The following is a 25,158-nucleotide window of genomic DNA, read 5'->3' as shown; positions in this document are numbered from 1 at the left end:
ACAGAAAGTTGTACCCAAAATTGACTCACCTTTCCCTTCAAAATGAATGAAATGTACAAGGAAGGTTGCTGTGATATACTTTACCTTTACTCATCTTTTCCTTAGACAAGAAGACAAAATATATATTGTGTAATGTTGAATGTAGAAACCTTGCTTGTGAAATGTACAAACTTAAGAATTATATTGTATGCTATTTCCTCTTCAGCAAAAAAGAAATATCCCTGTCATAAAAAGTACTCTTGTCAGTGTGGGACAAGTGTAACTTTGTGTACCATATGAATTGTTAACCAGACTACTCTACTTCTAAAATAGGGGAATTTCAAGAAGTACTAGTAGTGGTCTTGTGGTAATATAAATTGCAGTGTCAATGAGATCACTTCACTACATTGTAACTTCACATGCAAAAGTCAAAGGATCCTGTGAGAGCATGAAGCATGAATGACTCTGTTTCCTACCTACAAGTCATGGTCCATTAGCATTCTCCATTATAATTAGTTATATACACAAGTATTGGATACAGTACATGTATACAAGATAGTCTTTAAGTGTGGTGTGTGGTGTGAGTAATTATAAACGTGTAGTGCATATAATTATAATTAGTGTGGTGTATACAATAAGTGTGGTGTGTATAATTATAATAAGTGTGGTGTGCATAAAGGAATAAGTTATCTTACTTGAACTTAATTGATTATACACAATCATGTATTTTTTTCAACATTATCTAGTGTTTTTAGGATTAAATATACAATGTAAAAAAGGTACCAACAGACAAGATTAGATATTGCTATAAGGAAAAGAATAAGCTACATTAAACCAAGACAACTGATAGTAAACATTAAGTAAGTAAAGTCTGCCTTTGAGTACATAGACAGAACTAACAACAACAAAAACTGAATGAATATTGAATCATTCATATCACCAGAATGGTAGTTTTTTGCTGTTTGTTTCAAATCATAACATTTATCTTTAAGTTTAGTGTTTTACTGCATGTGCATAATACACAATTAGGACTTTTGGAAACCATGTAAGTTTTTTTGTTACATTTTATTCAGGAGACTGTTACAAAGTTTAACATACACAGGACAAAGTATATACAATGGCAAGTGGAAAACAAAAAAGGTACAACTTAACAAAAGAACTAAATAAATATTGAATCATTGATATCATACATAAAACATAGTAATATCAAAGAAATATCTCTGGCAAGTGTGTTGTTCAATACACTTTTCTGATGTACTTTTCTAATGTACTACTCTGAACAAGAAGTTTAAATAAATTACACAAAGTCAGAAGTTCTAATTAATAAGTAAAACCAGAATATGTCTTGATATAAAACTTATAATGATATGTACTAAAATGGTATTGCAAAATGCTGTAAATGTAATCTGAGTTGATTGACCATGAATAAAGTTTGTACCTTTTTGTTTTCCTACATTTGTTTGATGTGCTTTATTGTTAAATTAATAAATCTTCTATCTCCATGATCTCCAGAAAACACATCAGCAACAATTTCTTGTATTTCCCAAGCAAACTGGATGCAATAATGAAAGACTGATCATGAGGCATGTTAAATAACATAACACACTTGTCGATCACAGTAGGGATCTACTATTTTGTTCTTTTAAGATTTTAAAATCTTAATTCATAAGAAAAACATTGATGAATACTCTTTTTACTTTCCAGACAAAGAAAAACATTTCAAAGCATTGGTAAAGAACAATTTTCTGTGCTTTTTGTGCTTGTCAGGACATCTCAAAACCGATTCCCCAGAGAATGCACTGCCAGGTACAATTTTAAAAAAATTACAGATTCTACATGTACACTTACAAAACATAGGCCCCTGAGGTTTACAAAAACTGTACATTCTTTACATTGTCTTCTGGTACATGGCACTTATCAGATTCAGCGAAGTTCCTTGTGCAGTATTGTCTATGCATAATTGCATAGCACCTTCACTTGTATGAGGAAGTCCCTTGCATGCCCTTTGAAGTCTTGCTTGTAGCCCACTACAAAGAATAAGACACAGGAAAGTGGTGGTAGTGCTGTCAATTTAACATTCATGATTGATCACAATTGTACCACTCTACAATCTGGATGTCTGATGAAGATGATGACAATTGTCTTATTATAGGCCAAATTGACTTGATTATATGGGAGACATACTCGTGGGCCCTACTGTTCACCCCTTTCCCAAAAAAGTTTGCGACCATACGGTTTTTTAAGTACATGAAGGGTGACAGAGAGGGAAAGGAAAAAATAAGTAATGTCAAAGGAAGGGAACCACTTGTTAGCACCAGTCTTCAAAAATCAAAGATGATGTGAAATAACAAAAAAAAAAAGAATTAACTCCTAGGAATACCATGCTCTGTGATCTCACAATAAGGGCAAGTTTTTTTGGCCCAACTTTATACATACAATCAGATCAATTTTCAGGTGACCATCTATACAGCAACTTTAGAAGCATACCTGTCATGTCTCCTGAGGTTCTGAAGGCAGTGCGATCCCCACAGCATCACCAGTCTGGGCCTGTCTGGCTGCCTCCACCTGTTGTCTACTGCAGTAATCCTACATGTAAAAAGAATTTAAGGAATTAAACATCCGTCCACTATACTTCCATCCCGAAATATCAAGATTGGTACATGTATTGTGATTTAATAAGGAGAAAATACTCTGAAACCATTATTTTGTATTATGATTTCTCAAAATGATATCCTAATTACAAAAGGTTGTAAACCAAGAGCATATCTGGTAATATACCTCTAGGAAGATTGTTGCCAGGTTGCTGAGTCTGGGGTTTTTGGAGAGTTGAAATCTCAGCATACACTCCACTACTGAGAGACTAGTGATAGCTGTGTGGAGAAGAGGGCATAATATTTACATTCAAACATTTGTACTCTTTGTGTCATAGTACAAATGTACAAGGAAGGATTAAACTGGTACGCACGACTAAAGTTCTGTAAAGCATAGAAGATTTAAGACAGCTGCATCCACCAATAATGTGTCATACAATACTTTTGCTTCTTTCTGCATGTAGGAGGAATGACACCAAGGCTTAAATTCATACCTGGTTTTGATGCAGGTGTGGTGAGGAACATTAAGGTAGTGATGGCGTTCAGCACTGTTTCCTCATTTCGGCTGAAACAGGATCAGATACACATTTACAAATAATGTGCAGCAAACATGCTTTTTAAAGTACCCCATACCCCATACCACCAAGAAAATATACAAATGTTGCAGGGCACATAAACATCAACAAGTTTTAGGGATGAGGAACTGTTAAAATGAGAAAACAACTGAAGGAACTATAACATATTGCCGAGGTGAGGCCAAGTCACCAATCATTACATGTGTTGCATTTTGCAAGTAACCAGTGTAAGGGAGAAACCTACCTTGACAGACATTGGATAACCAGGTCCACACCTCCACTGGCTAGAATGTGTTCCTTATTCTGTTTATCTGCAAAACAGAAAAATGACATAAAATTGTCAATAACAATGTCAATATCTAAAGCAAAGCTACAGACTTTTGTGTGCTAATGAATTCAGTTCTACCACTGACAATTCCATGATTACCATTTTCAGAAAAGAAGAATTATCATACAGAAAAAACAAAAGTTACAGGTATTATAATAATGCTTCCACTTACCAAGAGCCAAATTGCAGAGACCACCAATTCCAAACTCTACCAGCCTCTCATTTTCCTCTGTCAGGGAGTCTGGCAGGCAGAAATATTTAGCATTGATTAGCATGCATTTTTACTATGATTTATCACCTATTTATGAAGATTTACCACATTAGTGGAAGGATTGACATAACAGGTGACTATCACCTCTTCAAAGATGTCAAACCCGAGACTAGACTGTAAAGTTTGAACCACTCACACCGGAAAGGACCCCTACTCTTTTCAATAAGTGCGGTGGGTTCTTTAACGTGTGTGGGGTGTGGCTCTCCCAACCTCCATTTAACGTCCCATCTGAGGGACGTCCCTAACTGAAGCTAGGTACATGTACTCATTTTCACCTGAGTGAAGTGAGGAAAGTCGTGTAAAGTGCCTATCGGTGATAAGGTGGGGTTCGAACCCGGGACCACTTGGATGCGAGCCAAAGACGCTACCGCTATGCCACACGACCCCACAACAGCATTATTTTACATGACTGTGATAAATGTAGCAAGGTAACAACTTGATATAAATATCATCTTAAACACCACTTTAAAGTAAGAATAACATTGACAGAGCTCATTTGATCCATGATACTCACCTAGAAACATGTCGATGACATTGAGTTTCCTGAGGTGTTCATAGTTGATGGGGTCATAGGCAAAATTGGCCAGGTTGGCTAAAACCTGCTCCTTGCAATCTGAAAAATATGAATGTGCAAAAAAAAAAAAAACATTTATCAAAACCAACAAGTTGATCACTGACTAACAAAGTCTGCATCTATGTTAGCACTAAGGACATTACCTACAATCTTACAAACAAATCATTTGATTACACTTTTCTGCCTCCAAACAGATATTGGGAGGGAAATAGTCACATTATAACTTTCCCCTACAACATCTGCTTGGAGATTATAAAACATTTACCAAAGATATTTGACGACAATTAGATACATACCTTCTTTATCTGTATCTTGAAACTCTGTGACCAGTGACTGGAGGTACTGTAGCCGCCCTACACCGGACGGACCAGTTTTCTTATCCAGGTATTCCTGGCTGCTAAACATGGTCACTATTCACACACAGATGCTGGGTTGATCCTGCCTTCTGGACTGGACTGTGCTTTCCATAAACCCAATACTGGATTTGTGAGGTACTTCTTGATGCACAAGAGCAAAAGTTCAAAAGTAGAAGCTTTAGATCTGTGATACAGGCTTGGGATAATTGTTAGGTATATAGTTCTTTAATCTTAAGTTTTCCCCCAGTCCCATATGCACACTGACAGTCATAATTCAGTGTGATATTTTCCTCTGCTGTGCCTGGACATGTTATACTATAGCTTGAATAGATTGAATGATGCATATTCTTCACCCAAAATCATAATCTGAACGTTTTATGATGTCTATGCTGTACAACAGTTCACGTGTGGGTCACGGGGTGACGCATGGTCCAGACCGTGTCCAACCTCACGTACAACCAACCTTGAGTCTCCCCCTCACCTCTCCGGAATGACCTCAAGTAACCCACTAGACGAATCCATTATGACGTTTATGGGGGTTCAAATAAAAGAACGCAGCTCTTTTTTCGTGAATTTTATCTATAAATATACAGTATTTTACGTTTAACTATGAATAATTATAAAATACTTATGTTATATAAATATTAAACGAAGTAGCTTTGGTAAAATAATGACTAAATGTACATTTTATGTAGAGCCTAGGAAAAAGAAACCCCCATGATATATATGGAATGACGCGCTTCCGTTTCCTGTTATTTTGATACACCCAAAAAAGTAGACATCATGGCGGACCATCGGGAAAGAACTCTGTCTGGGTCTCAGTCGGGAAAGGTGAAAATTGGCCACTACGTACTCGGCGACACCCTCGGAGTAGGAACGTTTGGCAAAGTGAAAAGTAAGTGGAAGTATCCGTGCGGATATTTTGTGGCCGGGTCGCGTCATTTTCGTGAAAATGAGCTTTAAATGTTGTTGTTGATGTTTGGGAGTTTTGCATGTGCGCTGTCTGACATGTTTTCCGTGCTACACTTTTAGCGTGGAATGCGAAGCGTTTCCCGTCGGAATTTCCGCAATTAAAACGTTTAAGAACTTCAAACTTATGTGTTTGGTGGGATATTGGGTAGATTGGGTCTTTGAAGAACTCAGAAATGGTAAAATATCCGGTTACGTTGGGAAAAGTGGGCTGATTTATGGTATGCAAATGAGGGGGAGTGGCATGGCGGGAAATGGTGGAAAATCAGCGCAAATTGTTACACAGAAATGAAGACAAAAGTGTCTAGACGTCCCCAGACGACGTCATGGCTTGTCCTCCACTTGCCCTTAAAGAGTGTGATTAAATTTTGACTGGCGGCCAAGTTGCCATCAATCAGATATTTTAGATTTGAAAGGATCAGTCTTGATGTTTATAAAGAAAACATGTTGTGGCCAGCCAAACAAACAACCTTGTCGCAATTGTAAACAAACAAAAAGGTAAACAAAGGATAGGGTCTATGTTTTTTTACCACAAACGAAATTCATGAAGAAATTTATCCTATATTGTATCTCGTCAGGTCATCTTTGCAGTGTACTCTATGGATGATGTCACCATCTCAAATTGTATTGTGATTTATTAATTTTATTCAGACTTACTATTATACAAAACAATAAGATAAATTCTGTCTTAAAGTTTGTGAGAGACTCAAACTCAAAGAGATGGGGGTCAATGTTTTTGCAATTGTAAAAGATGGAAAGAATAATTCATAATTCAATACAAGGGTATACTACTATAGACAAAGCCTTCCACCCCCTCCTTGTACCCCGAAATGGAAGAGCCCCAATCTATCTATGTTGGAACATTTTACCAGATGTTATAAATAAAATCATATACGTAGTCTTGCTGTCTGCAAGAAAATTACATCAACATCCTATAATATTGGTTATTTTTGAAATCAAAATTGTGTCTGGAAAATTACAATGGAACGATACAGAACCAGAAAGGATGATGACAAGAAGTTTGTATTTAAAAGGTAGGGAAAGGGTGTGGAACATTCTTGGCCCCCACAATTTATACATAGAATAGCCTGCTGTGGAAATAAAGATTGACATTCTTCTGTCTTGCTTGAACATTGCGTAATCTTAATTCACACTATGTCATATATTTACGAAATGTATTGTTTAATTTGTTACATCCATTTTATGGTGGTATTGTTTTGGGTATGTGTGTCAGTATGTCTGCCTGTGTTTCCACGTATTTGTGGTCATCATAATCTGGAGTCTGGATGGATTCATCATTATGATATTTGGTATGTGGGTAGGTCATGGGAAGCGGAGGTCGATCATGGGCCTTTATTATTACCACACAGAACTAATGAATATTTAATTGTGTTTGTATACTAGTTGGAGAACATGCCCTGACTGGTCACAAGGTGGCTGTGAAGATCCTGAACAGACAGAAGATCAAGAGTTTAGACGTGGTGGGGAAAATCCGGCGGGAGATCCAGAACCTCAAGCTATTCAGACATCCGCATATCATTAAACTGTAAGTGTTGGTGTGGTTATGTCTAGTCATTGCTGTAGCCACAGCTAGGTTCTTTTTTCCCTGTGAGCTGAGTAAGGACAAGCCAACTATCATTGTTAACAGCAAACCACAATGTAGGACTAGGGAAATTTTCAGAAATCGAGCAAATCGCCATTCCAGGTCGAAGCTATTTAACAAATAGATCCGCTGGGGAAGATGGATGCCCAAGTGTGTGGGTCTCAGAATCGCAACCTTAAACAAATGTTATCCACCTTAAACAAATCCACGTGAAGGCCACCGTGTCAACTGTGACCCTCACTCAGGTGTAGGGACTGACACGGTCATCCTACTTGGAAAGTCTGTATCTGTATATCTGTACATGGATCTTTATCTGTGCATGAATATGATCTGTACGTGAATCTGTATCTCATTGCAAATATTGCAAATAAAGATATCGAGTGATTGCCATAGATGATCTTGAGATGGTTTTGTTGTGTATTTTGTTTTCTCAGGTACCAGGTGATCAGCACACCTGCTGATATCTTCATGGTGATGGAGTATGTGTCCGGGGGAGAACTGTTTGATTACATCGTCAAACATGGCAAGGTACGCTGAATTTTAAAAAAAGTATATTTACACAGGGTTGGACAAGTCCCATTGCCCACTTGCCCAGGGCAAGTAAAAGCACTGTTTGGGCAAGTAAATATGCCCCTGTACTTGCTCGATTTGGCAAGTAAAGTTTTTGGATTCAGTGTTTGGAGCTAAGTTACACATCATTTTCAAATAAAGATATTATGTTGATACCAGTCAAAAATATGCCCTTTTGTCAGAAAAGTCTCTAAGTACCCTTATATTGGTAAATAAAGCAAGCAACATTATAAACTTTAACGTACTTTTGAAAAATAGAATAATTTCCTTTCTGCAAGTAAAATGCATACAAATACGTCATATTTTGGGCAAGTGAAAAGTTGGTTTGGGCAAGTGGAAATAAACCTGTACTTGCCCGATAGGATTTTTTGAAAACTTGTCCAACCCTGTTACATCTACCATATGGCTTACACAGATCAGGAACATTCCATTTATAAACCTCAAAAGGGGGTAGCTTGTAAAATTCTCCCTTGTGAAAGTAGACCTAAACCCACGTTCAGGTCCAGGTCCGGATTCAAGTCCAGAGGTTTAGGTTCAGGTCGGGACTTGTAAGTTTGGACCTAAACCCAACAGGCCGAGGGCATATACAAAATACGGAAGGGACTTCTCAGTTAACATTTCCCAATTGAAAATGGGGCATCGTTACTGCAAAATTCTGTAGCGAGCACTGCACTACCAGGGTTTAGAAGAAAGATATGTTGTTTGCGGGGCACGTCTGGGCAAAACTGTGCCACATAATTTATTGAGGCCGACACTTGATGATGCCCAATGGCAATGTTTTCTTCATTTTGCAGTGCAAATTTTTGACTACTTGAAGATGTCAGGTGGTTCAGAACAAAAAAGGCAATGTGACATAAGTCCGGACTAGTTCCGGACGTTTATTTTTTTTTTTGGACTTGAACCTAAACATTTTTACAAGTCCGGAACTTGGTCCAGCAAACCAGTACACAGCACTAGCATGTTGTATTCACAGTGTTCATGATTTGTTTGAAGTTAAAACTTTTGGTCCAACACAAAAAATTCTCTCACCTAGAGCTTTTGACCAGTAACTCTGGTCTTCCTCAGTAGACTGACCCAGTGAAGCTTGTCACGTGGCTTCTTTGAAGTGTGATGTCAACACTGGGTCAAAGGTACACATGTCGGCCCCCGTCGCGGTTCAATGAAGGGTGATGGGCCCTGATGTAAATGGCTTCCTTCACCCCTCTCAAGAAATAGTGTTGTTCAGTGTCTAAAATCCTTACAGTGTCATAATTATAATGTTCATGATTGTTGTTGATCTCTCCTTTTCCCAGCTGAAGGAAGCGGAGGCCCGTCGGTTCTTCCAGCAGATCATCTCTGGTGTGGACTACTGTCACAGGCACATGATCGTACACAGGGACCTCAAACCTGAGAACCTGCTACTGGACTCCAACAGAAACGTTAGAATAGCTGACTTTGGTAAGTATTGCGCATAAAAAGAAAGCTATAAATCCACCAAGAATAAATGCATAAAAGCTAGTCCAAAGTGAAGGAAGTGAAAATACAAATGTCATATGAGATAGGGCACTTCAAAAACACTGGGAGCAAAAGAAAAATGTGTATTACTTGTAATGGTTGCACCCAAGAATTTGCCGTATTGTTTTAATGAAAAAGTACCTTGGTATAAAAATAACAGACTGTTTTGACATACACTAGTCCTGTTACTGTGGTTTTGGAATTGATACCCTAAAACTAGTGTGTCATGCTACCATGTGTCATGCCTTCAAGAGTTTTCAACCAAGGATTGAGGTCACGGCTCATTCTTTTCTAGAACTATCACAGAGTGGAACTTGCTGTCACCAAGTACAGTAGGGACATTATCACCAGATTATGAGCTTTAAACAATGTTTAGAGTTAGATATTCCAGGATCAAGGTAACAAGTCATTCGATGTTCGGTGTAATTGTAGCCAGCTGCCGCTGCACTGAGTGCCTGTGAAGCTGGAGTGTTATGCTGAAGGGCAGTTATACCCACTACAGATACAGATACAGAATGAGATATAGATACCATGTTTGTTGGCAGGCCTGTCTAACATGATGGCAGATGGAGAGTTCCTCCGTACCAGCTGTGGATCACCTAACTATGCCGCACCAGAAGTCATCTCCGGGAAGTAAGTCCCACAGTCTCATCCTGGCTGACACACTGCTATGTTGTATAGTTCCCATTGCCAATAACAACACTATTGGCCTAACGTGAATCTTTCTATGTACACAAGACATAAACTGTTGATGATATGTCAGGGCTCGAAATACTGGGTGCATGTGCACCTTAATTAGTGCACCCAAATTTGGAGCTGTGCACCCTATCTATTTCTCTGGGTACACCAGTGCACCCAAATATTTTTGTAGCTTTAAATTTTAGATGTTAAATGTATAGTAGTATACAACATATTCTTAACATCTCAAAGTGTCAGAAAAATAATAAAATCATTGCTTTAGTACTTTTCTTTAAAAATGAAACGTAATTTGTTTTTGCTGACATTCTACTTATTTTATTATTATATGGTGCACCCAGAAAATTTTTTGTGCACCCAGTTTTTAGGTTGGGTGCACCAGTGCACCTATTCCCAAAAATGAATTTTGAGCCCTGTATGTTTAACCGTGGTTCTGCCAAAGTGGCCTTTTGGCACCAAATTCATGTTGGTTAAGGGGATAGACAGAATGAAGAAGGTTAAAGTGTTTTAGGACATTTAATTGAAGGCCTGCAATGTTAGAAACAGTTCTGTTTCAATGCCCATGTTATAGTGTAGCTTTATTCTATAGTGATGTTGTATCTGATGTATGATTACATATGTGTTCTGTGTTGTTCCAGACTATATGCTGGTCCAGAGGTAGATGTCTGGAGCTGTGGAGTTATCCTGTATGCTTTACTGTGTGGAACTGTAAGTACAGTATATTATAGATGCATTCTTTGTCACCTAGAGGTGGCAAACATTTCACACACACAGTGCATTTTATACAGCAACTCAAACTTGCCTAACATGTCTTTTTTAATGTTATTACCAAGACTCATTTTCTGATTTCAGCTTCCCTTTGATGATGAACATGTCCCAACACTCTTCAAGAAAATTAAAGGTAATTTTCTCTAAGTGTGTGTAGAACATAACAAACCATTGTCTGTTTCAATGATACATGTACATGATAACATTTGCAAAGCAAATACATTATGTTTACCTCTGAATATGGTCTGCTCTGTTAATTCTTTCTTAAATACATTGATATATGTGGTCAAGCAGGAGTATAAATCCCTTCTACTATAAAATTGCAACATGATGTAACCCAACACCAGTTACCATGGTGAGAGACGTCAACAAATCAGGTCATTGGCAAGGTCAGAGGTCAGTGTTTGCAATGGAAGAAGAAGAGGAAACATAGCAAAAACGAAGAGGAAACGTAGCAAAAACGATATGTTTTCCTTTGTTAAACATAATTATTTCATGCATCTGAACAAAACTAGAGTTAGATGAATCTGCTACTGTACTTGTATTTGTGTATTGACTGTTTGGACGGAATGTGCCACTCCTACAGGAGGGGTGTTCCCCATCCCTGACCACCTGTCCCCCACCGTGGTGGGACTACTCAGGCACATGTTAGAGGTGGACCCAGTCAAGCGGGCAACCATCGCTGAGATCAGGTCAGGACCAGACACATAGAAAAACAGTCTGATGTTGTACATAATTGTGTGTTGGAAGATTTGCATCGGTAACGCTGAAGAAGAGTGATGGATATCACTCAAATGTCCGGAAGTAATCTCCGTAAAGTATTAAATTAATCATAAATTAATCTCAGTCACTGACGAAAGCTAGTGGATACTACCTGAAATGTCTGACGTTTTCAAAATCATATCCAGTTACTTGAGTAACTGCTTTTTGGGGTATCGTATTACCTGGATGTCTAACCTTCATCGACGTATTAAATTAATCAATTAAAGGACTAGGTGTAGCAGGCTAGAATGTACCCCTGTCCAGAATGTAATGTACCTGGGTATGTTTTGGCTAGTGGTATATACTGGCCTGCTACACTGGTAACATCAATCATTGACAAATATTATTTATCAAGAATTCAACCACCAAAATATCTTGTTTTTTTATTGAAAATACCAAAATATCTGCTGTTTTTTTATATAATTTGTTAACATGTGACCTGTGCTTAGCCCAGTGTGTCAAAATGTACAATAAAGGTCTTTATTCATTTATTTTTCAGAGAACACGAGTGGACGAAGATTGACATGCCTGCGTACCTGTTCCCATTGGACGAGCAGGACACTAACGTGGTAGACTACGACGCCGTGAGGGAAGTGTGTGAGGTACTGCATGTAAGGATCTGGGCAGCTCATGGCAGGGGACAGCTGTGGTTTCTCTTCTTCAGTCAGCACACATACTGTACTAGCAAATATAGCATAGAACAAACACAACTAAAAAAGACTACACATAACTTACTACATCTTTTAACATAGTTTATACTGGTAATATTCTAAAAATTGTGTTTTTTTTTTCAAATGAAAAAAAAAGTTGGAATAGGAAGCTAGTTTTAGATCTTATATAGTCTGTATTATTTTCCAGTTTAGTCTTTTCCTCTAGGAGCTTATTTAAAATTTTTTACTGAAATGTAGTCAATCTACATGTAGAACTTAGTCTAATAGAGTAGTTAGTAATACATGTAGTAGTGTTACACTTACATAACCCAAATGTTCTCAAAGTTAGTGTAAAGATTTTGCGGCTAGTGTTCTGGACTCTGGATCTTAAGGATCTGGGTCGGAATCCATAGCAGGCCCCAATATTATGTCCCAGGGAAAGGTGTTAAACACTAATTTCCTTACTTGATTCAGAACACTAGCTTCACTTAGTGACCTCATCTCAGATGAGACATTACTGTAGGTCGTGTTTGAGGAGACTCACACCTCGAGCATGTGAAATAACCCACCACACTTAACAATAAAAGTAGTGGCTCTCCAGTGTGAGTGTATCAAACCTAAGGCCACAACAATTTAATTTGTTGTTTCTCAGATTTGCACTGTCCATTTTTTTCAGATGTGCAAAAAAAAAAAGATTTTAGGTTCTGAATCAACTGCAAAATGCTGAATGTAAGACATATTTTGGCCCCAACAGTTGAAGAAAGTCCTTTTTCTTCCTGGTTGTTAAAGTTTTTCAATGTAACAGTGCAACTTCGTTTCATTAAAAGGTCAAAATCCAATATTGTTTTGATTATAAACCAGCCTGGTATGTTGACTTCATGGCTCATTTCATAACATTTCCATCCTTCACGCACCCGGGGTGCCTTGGCCTTTTTTTTTTTCGCTTCATATTTTTTCTGAAAATAATCTGAGAAACAACAAATTAAATTGGTGTGGCCTAACCTACATGTTCCTGGCCTCACCCTCTGTTTCTCTACAACAGAAATTTGAGTGCAAAGAGACAGAAGTCATCAGTGGCCTCCTGGGCGGGGACCCTCATAACCCGCTCGCCGTGGCGTACCATCTCATCGTGGACAACAAGCGCATCGAGAGAGAAGGTCAGTAACTGTTGTAGTTCTCACATATACTGTTGTAGGTCTCTCTCTGATTAGGCCACACCATCTTGATTTTATGGATGACATCCACGCACGCATTGATTTTCACCTGTGTAACGTGTAGCGTGCGTAGTCCAGTGGTTAGCGATCCTGCCTCTGCACTAAGAGGTTGGGAGTTCGAATCCCGGCTGATGTCGCTCACTCGACATGCACGCTACTGTTTAGGATCGCAGTCCTTAGGACGGGACGTTAAGCCGTGGTCCACTGTTCATTGTGCTTGTCGAAAAGAGCTAGGGAAGTTTCCCCAGTACAATGAACCTGTAAATACTGTACATAGCGTCTGTCTTGTCTCTGTCATGACCAGTGGAAGATTAGCTCTTCAATGAGCTAAACTGGTTCGAGATAACTTTCACTTTTACCTGTCCTCAAAAAAAAAAAAAGATCACGTCCTCTGAGGCTCTGGCCTGGCTGTAGGCCATACAGTACCTACATGGTAGTTAGCGACAATAGGGAGCCGGTGGTAACTCTGGAGGATGGCACCCAGGCTGCCGAAGCTCCACGACTCAAGATCTCAGTACATAAGTACAGTGCCGATTCATAAAGTCCTTCATGTGTGGGCTTGTCCTATACGTCGCTAAGTACTGCCGCAAATTCACAATACCAACTTTGTATTCTTATCGTTTGGTAGCATTTTTATTTTGGGCCGGAAGTTTTTTTCATTCGCCCACGCACAATGCCGATTCATAAATTCCACAACATGTGCCTCGCTATGTACTGCCGCAAATTCAGGATACCAGCTTTGTATTCCTGTGGTTTAGTAGCATTTTTATTTTTGGCCGGAATTTTTTTTATTCGCCCGCGCACACTAGTTTGGGGATCTTCAGAGGGTGTCATCCATAAAATTAAGTTCGTGTGGCCTTACTTTCAAACTTCTGTTTCGTCTGTTTGAAACATACATGCTAAGTAAGTGCCTAAGATTTTGAATGACTTTACTAGTAATATCTATGACTCCATGATTTGCTCTGAACGTTTTCCAGGACAATGTCCTGTAACATTAATGTGATGTCTGAAACAAATGTTCCAAAACTCTTGAATAACTATCTAGTAATAAAGCTTAGTGTACAATAAGCTGAAATAACAGCAACAATCTATTTTGACTTTATGTTGTAAGGTTTGAAGAACATCTAATACTAAATGCTAAAAAAACACAATTATAGTTCAGTGAATATTGGTTGGCATCTTTTTTCCTTGTGTACATTTGCATGATTAGTCCACATTCACTGACACCCTTTCTCTTTGTTTTCTTCTGTTCTTTGCCTTTGCTACATGTTTACCTGAACCTGTTACCCCCCTCCCCCCTCACAGTCGCTAGCTCACGGTCCATCTTTCTTCGCAGTGCATCGGTACCCGCACATGGTAACACCCCTACATGTCCATTCATTCTTTCTGTTCTACTGTGTCTTACTTTAGAACACTCTTTCTGCAAATAAATTTCTACCAGTGTAACAGGCAGAAATGCACCCCTGGCCAAAATGTACCCAGGTGTAATGCTGCATACCGGTTCACTGGACTTGGATCCGGACTTGTAAGAATGTTTAGGTTCAAGTCCAAAAAAACCTAAAAGTCAAGAACCGAGTTCGGACTTATTACCATAAAAGACCATTAAACATACCCCTTTTCTATCCAAACCACCTAAAACCTTCCGTAGATTGCAAAATCTTTGCTGCAAAATGAAGAAAACATTGCCATCGGGCATCGTCAAGTACCAGCCTCCATGTTATGTGGCCAAAGTTTCACCCAGACAACATTGCAAGGTTGCCAACATGCAATTTTGCATATGCCATGGGTTTAGGTCCGGACTTACAAGTCTGGAACTGATCCTAAACCTCTGGACTTGAATCCGGACCTGAACCTAAATGTGGCTTTAGGTATGCAGCACTACTCAGGTGTATATTCTGTCCAGGTGTATTTTCTGACTTGCTACACCTGTTTAATGTGTGGCTAGCAGTCACTGTCGTAACCTTTAACAGAAAGTGACACTCTTATAAATTTCTTACCAATAGTTTTTTAGCATCAAATAAGATCTGCTGTACCTTCTATCAGTAAGACACTTTACAGGACATTTCTTATAGTTTTTTGTTTTTCTTTCACAATTTTTGTTTTGTTTGTGTTTCTTCCAATTTGCATCAGTGATTCTGGTTTGCTTCATTTGGAACCTTTCTTTGATTCTCTGTCATTTCTTTCTTTTTGTCATTTTTCTGTCCACCGTTCGCATAGAGTTGAAAAAATGTGTACAACAGCTTCAAGGTACATTTTACAGATCTGTTTTGCAGCTCCAAATAAACAGGATTTCACATAATAGAAAATTATAATGCAAGTTATAATGCAAGGCTACCTTTCTTAATTCCATACCAAATCATCAAGTAGCTCAATTATAAACAGCCAATGTTCTAATATTGTTTCATAGCAAATTGCTTGGAACAAGAGGTGTGTCTTTCCTAAGTGTTTGTGAAAAAGGAATGCCAGTGTTCAGTGCCAGTTTGCAGTGTTGTGTGTGTTAAAAAATTTGGACAGCTCTTGCAAGACATTATATCCAAATGTTGCTTTCCTAAAAACAAAAGGAATGAAGTTTGACATAATCATTAGTTGCTTTCAGATTAAGCATCCTAAAGTTAAAGCTGCCTTAAACCAACCAACTTATCATGGTAGTTTCTGTAGAATCTTGCTTTTAGTGATGACCCTTTTGACCTTCAGCTGCGAAGAACATGAAGATGAAGGACTGGTACCTGGCGACCAGCCCCCCTCCCGAGACCTCCTTCATCGAGGAGAGAATGGTACGTATCTGATTGCATAGATATACTGTAAACATGTATATGTACATGTATGTGTATTGAGTGGGAGGTGGGCAGGGCGCACTGTCCTGAAGGGGGGGGGGTATACTTTTTATCGTGTGTAAGGCCACACCAATTTGATTTGTTGGTTCTCGGATTTGCCTCTTCATTTTTTTTGATTTGCAAAAAAAAAAAGATTCTGGTTCTGAATCAACTAAAAATTGCTCATATTTTACCCCCAACAGTTGAAAGGCCTTTCTAGGTGTTAACGTTTTTTAATATATCAATGCTTGATTAATATAAGTTCAAAATTCGTTGTTTAAATATTAACCCAGTCTTTTGCGTTGACTTCATGGCTCCTATCATAGCACTGTTTTCATTGCTCCATATTTTTTTCTGAAAAAATCCGAGAACCAACAAATTAAATTGGTGTGGCCTAATGTGAATTATATTCTCTAGTCTACAGTTTTGGTTCACAGCTATGTTTTCTTTCTGTAGGGTTAGAAACGTGAGAAATTGTCTCTTGTCTCTATTATAACTGGATGAAAGTGTCCATCCAGTAGTAGTAGACTTCAAAAGTATGTAGAAAATTCTGGAAAAAATAGTGTCTATGACAAGGACCGGAGTATAGCTAATTTGAGTGTAATTTTTCTTTTCTTGCCCACCCTGAAGGCTGACAAGGTAGGATATCTAGAGTATATAGACTCTAGATCTAAGAGTTCACCACCTCCCAAGTTCATACGAAGACACTTTCTCAATATATAAATCAGAATACTAGTATTTCAGATAAAGCTATTATATATACATGTATCATCATATACTGGAAGGATGACACAAAACCACAAAGTATTTTGCATCAGATACTTGCATTGTATACTAGAGTCCAATTTGAAAGTCTACTGTTTCTGTGATCATTGAAGACCAAAGGCTAATTGTCGAATTGTTCTGGTTCCTTTACCTGATCTTACAATGTACATTTACGTACAATAGAGTCATTCATCTGTTTATTTGTTTATTTTGATTTTTCACAAAGTGAAAGGGAGGGCAAAACGGTTGCATACGCACCTTTACAAGTTGCCCTCCCCCATATTTAGATACCTTGGTGGAGGTGGTTAAGTGCGTGGGGAGTGTTATGCGTGTGTTACGTTTGTACTCACAGGTTGCTCCTCCTATCTCGCCCCTCAAGCCTTTCCCGGACAGACCAAGTAAGCCGACAACTTCCACGTCTCTCATGTAGTGCACATCCTCGGTGAAACCTTTCTCGTTATTCAGCTTTTCCCAAATCAAAACAATGATCTTGTATTGTTATGCAGAAAATGTGATTGTGATTGCATGTTTTTTTTTGCAAGCTGAAATCTTTAAAATTGCAAAATTGCTGCGTGTGTTTTTCTCTTGAGTAAAAAATGTCTGAACATTTTGAAATGTGCAGCTTGAGTGTGTTCAAAGTAATGCGTAGGAAGCATGCCAAATTGCTGTAGTCAAATATCTGTACTATATACTATGTACTTTTGAATTGAAAATTGCATACTTTGGGAAAAGGTCATCTTGAATTTTTTTGGAGACTTTGTAAAACCTGCACAACTATTTTAATGAATCAGATGCTGTGTGCACTTTTTTGTTTTAATCAAAATATGCACTTTCTAAATATGTCTGTCATTAGTATCACACTCTGGTTGTTTAAAACAATAAATTGAAGTACTAAAAATTATGTACAGGAATAAGGTTAACCAAGGTTACTGATTATAAAATAGCCTCCGTAGCAGGCTTATAGAACTGGGGGTTTGGTGGTCTTCGGCTGTTTTCTTATAAGCCCAGTTCAAAAAACGGGGGTAATTCAACCAGGTCGGCTATGTTGTCTATATGCAATCAGAAAATAGCACATAAAAGCTCCCAAAGACCCTGAAGACCCCCAAAACCCCCAGTTTTTGGCGTGCTATGGAGGCTAATTATAAAATATGTATAATTAATTATATTAACCCTTTATAATTGTACACATCATTAGTAAAAGACGTAGTGTGTTCACCACTTAAACTGTGATTTGAGTCATCAGTCTCAAACTGTGATTTGAGTCAGAAGTTTTCCAGTTCTGGTTCCTAAATTCTGCCTCGTTCTGTCCCTCCTATATAAGCTCGGACTTCGCGGCCCACATCAGGAGGGAAGAGTAAGCACTGTTCCAACTTTCACTCCGACCAGGCTGTCTCTAGGTGCATCCACTGAGTTTTAGTTGACAAAAGAAATTGTGAATTCGAAAGGTTTCTATCAAAAAGATTGGCCAAAACATGTGATAAGTTGTTGAAATGTGAATTCAAAGGGTTGCTATCAAAAAGATTGGCCAAAACATTTGATAAGTTGTTGAAAACTGTTGACAAAACTGTTGACAGAACAGTTTTTGTAGAATATTTGGAAACCAATATTTAGGAATCCATCCAGAAGACCAGACAAGCAAAAGTGACACCTGGAGACAACCTTGGTTCTTCTACATTCTTCATATCACAACTCAAAAAGTTCACAGAAAATGTTTTTTAGTAGCCATTTCTGGCAGTGTGACACATAATTAACAATTGATAGAGAAATAATCAATAAATGACACAGAAAACAATTTCTTTCTAGTGCAGAGAAAAAAAAGATCTCTTGCAAAAATTTTTACTGGCATCATTTGCCCTAACATTTTGTTTGAGGATATTAATTTATTAAAAGTAATCCCTACTAATTGATGTCCTTTCCTTTTATCATAAATGCATAAATGACAAATTTATCTAAAATATGTTTCAGAAGATGAACTCTTTTGATCCTTAACCAGATTAACAATGTCCAAAAATTCCTATCCTCCAATGAGTGAAAATCACCCGTGGTAACAATTATGTACTGTCAATACAAGCATGCCCATAGCCAGGATTTTGAATGGGGGGTTCTTCCCACTGCTGGAGGGGACCTCGAGCGCCAAAGGCGCGAGGTTCCTAGGGGGGTCAGGGGGGCATGCTCCCTCGTAAAATTTTGAAAAATGGACCTTCTAAAATGGCATTACGTGCGTTTTTGAGAGGACTTCAAAGAAAAAATCAGATAAATTTTTATTCAATGACAAAGGGAGCAGTTTTTCTACGATTCCAATCTATCTTTTCAAGAAAAATCTTGGACCTTTACATAAAAAGTGGACCAAAAAGTGGACCTTTACATAAAAAGTGGACCAAAAAGTGGACCTTTGAGCCTTGTGGGGGGGTTCTTCCGAACCCCCCGAACCCCCCTGGCTACGGGCATGACATGTTTACTGGTATCTAGTGTCAGTTAACAACATTAAGAGAAGGCTTGTTAACCACTAACTGCTAATCTTACTAACAAAACAGAGTTGACTAATCTGTGTTTCTCATTTCTTGTACTGCTCAATTTCTCAACTCAACAGCCTTGGTCCAGCCTTCGTCTGCTCTGGACACTCTCATATCCACGGAGAGACGGCTACCAACCCCGTCCAAGAAGGCCAAATGGCACCTAGGTAAGGGCCTGGTCACTTTTGTAGTGCTATTGTTTTATCATCACAAACTGAAGACATTCTTGGCAAAGTTGTGCATGTGTTGTACAAATTCAGCCAGGTTTTTAGCTAGGATTTTTTTGTTGGATGTCCTTTTTTTTATTGTATGCTATGCACAGCAAAGACGTGTGATGCGCAAGCTTTTTTAGGGGGGCTTTTTTGAAATTCATAATGCTCTCAAACACTACTTTCTGCATTTTGAGGTGCAAATTTGAGTTTTTTTCCTTCAGTAAACCATCTTTTTTGTATTGGTAGTAAGGCTGAAGGGAGGCATGTGTGCATGGCAGGGGTTGGAAAAAAATAGAGCGTCTTTAGGGTGTCCTACCAAAAAGTAGGGAGTCCAATTTCTTCTATTTTCAGTATAGGGCATCCAAAAGACACCCTGGAAACCCCCTAGCTAAAAGCCTGAATTCAGCTGTCTTAGATTCTTGTTGGCAGTTAGTTTTGTCACAGCCTGCATAAAACGTCCATGACTGTATGATGTCCATCAACACAAGACTGCACCATAAAATATCTGCTGCGTTCATTTTTAAAAAGCACTGATAGCCATTTTACTGACATATATCTTGAATTTTGCAAATCTAGCACTCTATATTGTTACAAAATGATGTTGGACAACCATCTGAATCTATTGGACAACCAGAGACAGAGACAGAGAGAGACAGAGTTGTTATTGCTTAGTCCTTAGACACTGCATACATGTATAAATGATTCAAGTACAATGTATCTTAAATATTGTATGGTCTCGCTGTATTCTAGGTATCCGCTCTCAAAGCAAGCCCCATGACATCATGAGTGAGGTGTACAGAGCCATGAAGCAGCTCAACTATGTAAGTCACATCTTCATGGAAATATTTACTTGCATTTTCAATGTGCAAAGACAACAAGGCCACATTTTAAGAAACGTTAGTTTCAAGGCATGTACTTAAAGATTTTTGTTACTCATGATTCCCTTTTCTTCCACAGGAATGGAAAATGGTTAACCCCTTTCATTTGAGAGTAAGGAGGAAAAACCCAGTGACACAGAGATATGTAAGTTTTACCTGTTATGATTATATCAACAGTACAATCTAAGTACTGTAACTACATGTAGAATTGCTTTGTGGCTAATGCAATGAGTATGATTGTGTACATATATTTTAGTTTAGGCCACACCAGTTTAATTTCTTGGTTAACAGATTCGCCTGCTTCATTTTTTTCTGATTTGCAAATAAAAATAAAAATTCAGAATCAAGTTGTTACAGTTAAAGTTCAAAATTCATTGTTCAAATTTTGAACCAGCCTGGTGTGTTGACTTCATGGCTTCTATTGTACCATTTTGGGCCATAATAGTAATAGGATGCCTACACCTGTTTTTATTTATTTTTGCCCGCCCGCTCCATTATGTTTCTAGAAAAATCCGTTAACCAAGAAATTAGATTGGTGTGGCTTTAACTTGTCCAAGAAGAAATATTGTGTGTGGTACTCCTGTTAACTTATAGACACTAGCTGTACATTTTGTAGGTTGTTAAAACATTCTGGTACATTGTCTATTGGCCCTGTAACCTCTGATGTTTGATCGGCGCCCCCTGGCAGGCTAAGATGAGTCTGCAGCTGTACCAGGTGGACCAGAAGAGTTACCTGCTGGACTTCAAGAGTCTCAGCAATGCTCCTGACCCAGAAGACGGAGGAGGAAGCAGTACGTTTGCATTTTTGTCTTCCACTGTACCTTGGGGTAATTTGATCCTTGAGGAAAACCATTGAAATACCTGTATTAATTTTGGCAAATTTTCACAATTAGTTATAGTATTTGTAAATTAATATTTATAATTACCTAATACTACCCTAGTAATCAAGTGACATTTTGTGTTGAAACTAAAAAAAAAAATGGAAAAAGAAAAATGGCAAAACCTTAAAATGTGATAAGAAATTTAACAGGAATCAAAAAGAACATGAAGTAACAAATGACAAGTTTCTTATTCTTGAACTTGACTGACAGGTAGATTATCCATAAAATCATTGTAGATAAACTCACTTATGTCACGTATCCGTTAAGTCTCGTGTGAATAACGTCACGTGTCTGTAACCGTAACTCTCGCAAGTTTATGATCAGAAGTGATTGGTCATTAATTATCCTGATGAAGGCGACAGTGGTCGTTGAAAATTTGATCTCTATGTAATCTTTGTGTTGGAATAAAGTTTAACATTTTACTATGATTACTTATTTAGTCTACCAACACAGATGAACTTTCATGGTAATCATTGTAGATATTCGTTGATGAAGGTTAGACATCCAGGTAATACGATATGCCAAAAAGTAGTTACTCAAGCAACTGGATATGATTTTGAAAACGTCAGACGTTTCAGCTAGTATCCACTAGCTTTCGTCAGTGACTGAGAGACCAGAGGGGAAATGCAGGTTCATAAGCACAAACTATTGTTCCTTTTACAACGTTTATAAGCACAAACTATTGTTCCTTTTTCGACTTCCCAAAATTTGTCTTCACTTTATTTGCATATCAATCAATAGTTTGTGCTTATAAACCTACATGTACATTTCCCCTCTTGTCTCTCAGTCACTGACGAAAGCTAGTGGATACTAGCTGAAACGTCTGACGTTTTCAAAATTATATCCAGTTGCTTGAGTAACCGCTTTTTGTCGCATTGTAGATATTATCCATGACCTAAGAATGAAACCCTTTGTCCCCCCCCTGCCCCCCAGGTGATGGCAGCAGACCGTCCACCCCCTCAGGCAGTACGTCGTCCCTGGTGACCCCCACCACCCCCACGGGGAGTACCCACCCCCAGCAGACAGGCACGCACCACGCCTCCGCCGGCGTACACCACACCCTGGAGTTCTTCGAGATGTGTGCCGCCCTCATCACCACCCTGGCTCGCTGAGGAGTCACTCACACATGAACGGGTTACTGTACATCACTTAAAGGCATCCAATGTAATTTCAAGGCAGCAAAACTGGATACATTCTGAATAAGGCAATCTTTGTGATATTGACACATACTGCTTCTTAAGTCAGCATTTCATCTGTATCTGTATCTGTATAGCCGGTATAACCGCCTTTCAGCGTAACACACCAGCTTCGCAGGCATGCGGCGCGGCGGCAGCTGGCTATATTACACCGATTGACTTGTTACACCTAACCCTTGAACTTCTAGCTCTAGACTTTGTTTAAAGCTATCTATTGACAATGTCCCTACTGTACTTGGTGACAGTGAGTTCATACTTTGGGCATTTTAAACAGAAGACACAAGATCCAAGATGAGCCCTTTATTTTCTGGGTGGTACCCTAAAAATTAGCCCAGGCCCCCTCCAGTAAACATTTTCCGTCATAATCTTAGTTTGTAATTTTTGCTCCACGAGGGTCAACATACATTGGGCTAGTGTCGTTTCAACCCTGTATGTAGATAAATGGCTAGAATATTGGCTTTAAAAAATCCAGTTTCCAAGCCCTAAAAACTGCACTGGATGCCTTTAACATTTGTGGTAGCAAAATTTCACTGTGTGAGAAAATAAATTCCTGTTTGCCAAAGTATATGTTCACGTTGGCGGCAGGTGCAGAAGAAAGAAAGTTGGCCAATTATTTGTTCACGGTACAGAAGTGACCGCGAAAACTGTGAAAGTACCATGAATGTACAGTGATGTACATGTATACAGAAAGTCTAACTCAGTTAGTCCAGTCCAGTCTAACTGGACTAGACAGTCCAGATGAAAATCTGAAGAAGGAAACAATGGGCCTACTGAAGACGGCTTACAGTGTGTAAATAGTGTTGGAAACACAGTTGTGGGATCTGTAGAAATGCCAGTGTCTTATTTGGCAGTTTGAAACAGCACACATGCACAAGACATGGTTTTATCTCATTTTAAATCAGACATTGTCACAGCACAATCTGACACCATAATACTGTCCTTGCACATATAGCTTGTGGTAAAAAAAGGTTATGGAAAGAACAATTTTATCTAATTAAAAGTACATGAGTAATGTTTATAGTAAGGCTATGATTTCATTTCATCTTTTCATTTATGAGTTCAAAGTGAGAATGTTAACTTACTTTTTGCAGACACAGGCATTGAGCTGGATGTATTGTGCTTTAAATACATGCATGTGCCCTGACCAAATTTTTACCTTTCAATCTTTATATCATTTGTAGGACAGTTGGAGCATTGGAAGTGTAAAGAAACACCAAATTTTTGTTGTTGTTTAGAGTATTACAAGGTTGCCAAAGTTTTAGACTGGCTAAAACAGTTGAATGGCATGTGTAGAGTACACTACTGAAAGAATTTTCAGTATAATTGCATCGTTATGTTCTTGGTAAGATTAACCTTCTCACTGCCTCAGTAGCCTTTTGGCACAAATGTGTACTGGTTACAGAGCAATGTAGCAGGGAGGGTGTTAAATGTGTGTAAGAAGGGCCAACTGCACAAAGATTATGCCACTGTATCTAATTGAACGTTTTTGGATCCACCACAAATGTCCTATTTTTGCTTTCTTTTGCAAAATACAGCACTAGTTTTTACTAGAAATGATACCTTAAACATATGTACACATGTAACATTAGACAAATTTGGACAATATAAAGTAATTATTGTGAAGCATAAAGTCAAATGAAAAATATTTTGTTTGCAATTGAAATATATCAGACGTCAACTGAAAATGTTTAGCAGTAGTAGTGAATTATTGTTATATGCTGATGATTATGAATCATCGTAATGTAAAAAAAAAGGCATGCGAAGATCATCCAAAATAGTAGAAAACCAGATGTGGTTACAATACAGTGTATTGGTGTGCAATGTGACATGTTTGTGTGTACTTTGTAGTGTATATATTGCAATAGAAAGGCTTGTTGGCCTATAAATATGATGCTTTAGCTATCAATAGCAAATTATAATTGTGAATATGATAAGTACATGTATCAAAGGAAAATTATTTGCTTCATCTACTCCAGGCAAGAGACTTGCTTTGCATAATATCAAACAAAGATACACGAATAACAAATTAATCTTTGCTATGAACATGTTTTGCTTTTTAGTTAGTCTTTGTAACATGGTGACATCTGTACTTATGTCAGTGACTGATACATGTACATGTACAAGATGCAAAATATATCACTTTGTGCTTGAACGGTTGAACCTCTGATTTTTTGTCCTTCTCCACACACACCCAAGTAAAGACAAAGAGGATATTGACATCGTTTATGAAGGAATCCCAAACTACTTTATCATAATTTACCCAGTAGCCATGTTGGTGGGCTCGTGGATGTTAGCAGGTTTTACAGACAGGCCACACCAATTTAATTTGTTGGTTCTTGGAAATGCGCCAAATGCTACGATAGGAGCCACGAAGTGAATACAAAAGGCTTGCTCGTAAGAAAATTCAAACTCTACTACTGGATCAGTTACGGATTTTTATTTCCGGACGTTTCGAGTGACATCCATCACTCTTCTTCAGCGTCACAAATGAACAGAGGTT

The 25,158-nt window shown here is 38.3% G+C and overlaps 2 protein-coding genes across 8 annotated transcripts; one reads left to right on the top strand and one right to left on the bottom strand.

The window, feature by feature from the left end:
• Positions 1-2,469: 2,469 nt before the first annotated feature.
• On the bottom strand, positions 2,470-5,181 carry LOC109476016 (armadillo repeat-containing protein 7-like). Of its 2 annotated transcripts, XM_019776826.1 has the most exons (8): positions 5,138-5,181; positions 4,615-4,815; positions 4,259-4,357; positions 3,646-3,714; positions 3,390-3,456; positions 3,065-3,135; positions 2,758-2,849; positions 2,470-2,565 (listed from the first exon to the last, which is right to left on the bottom strand). In XM_019776826.1, exons 2-8 carry the CDS (start codon positions 4,721-4,723, stop codon positions 2,470-2,472), a joined length of 603 nt encoding a protein of 200 aa, XP_019632385.1. In that variant the 5' UTR covers positions 4,724-4,815; positions 5,138-5,181. The 2 variants fall into 2 exon arrangements, with proteins under 2 accessions (XP_019632385.1, XP_019632384.1); XM_019776825.1 differs by having other exon boundaries at positions 4,615-5,173.
• Positions 5,182-5,421: 240 nt separating this feature from the next.
• On the top strand, positions 5,422-22,722 carry LOC109476113 (5'-AMP-activated protein kinase catalytic subunit alpha-2-like). 6 transcript variants are annotated; one of them, XM_019777004.1, is made up of 18 exons: positions 5,422-5,569; positions 7,048-7,189; positions 7,681-7,774; positions 9,109-9,253; positions 9,856-9,943; positions 10,645-10,714; positions 10,859-10,907; positions 11,361-11,466; positions 12,036-12,138; positions 13,229-13,343; positions 16,095-16,174; positions 17,358-17,376; positions 18,300-18,332; positions 19,569-19,658; positions 20,454-20,524; positions 20,661-20,726; positions 21,270-21,372; positions 22,396-22,722. In XM_019777004.1, the coding sequence occupies exons 1-18, from the start codon at positions 5,458-5,460 to the stop codon at positions 22,572-22,574; spliced, it is 1,665 nt and encodes a 554-aa protein (XP_019632563.1). In that variant the 5' UTR covers positions 5,422-5,457; the 3' UTR covers positions 22,575-22,722. The 6 variants fall into 6 exon arrangements, with proteins under 6 accessions (XP_019632563.1, XP_019632560.1, XP_019632561.1 ...); XM_019777001.1 differs by having other exon boundaries at positions 17,331-17,376; XM_019777002.1 differs by having other exon boundaries at positions 12,036-12,147; positions 22,396-22,721.
• Positions 22,723-25,158: the final 2,436 nt, after the last annotated feature.

The sequence above is a fragment of the Branchiostoma belcheri genome, unplaced genomic scaffold, assembly GCF_001625305.1.
Source record: "Branchiostoma belcheri isolate BF01 breed outbred unplaced genomic scaffold, Haploidv18h27 scaffold36, whole genome shotgun sequence".
NCBI classification, from domain to species: Eukaryota; Metazoa; Chordata; class Leptocardii; order Amphioxiformes; family Branchiostomatidae; genus Branchiostoma; species Branchiostoma belcheri.
This window is presented reverse-complemented; position numbering and strand designations above follow the sequence as displayed.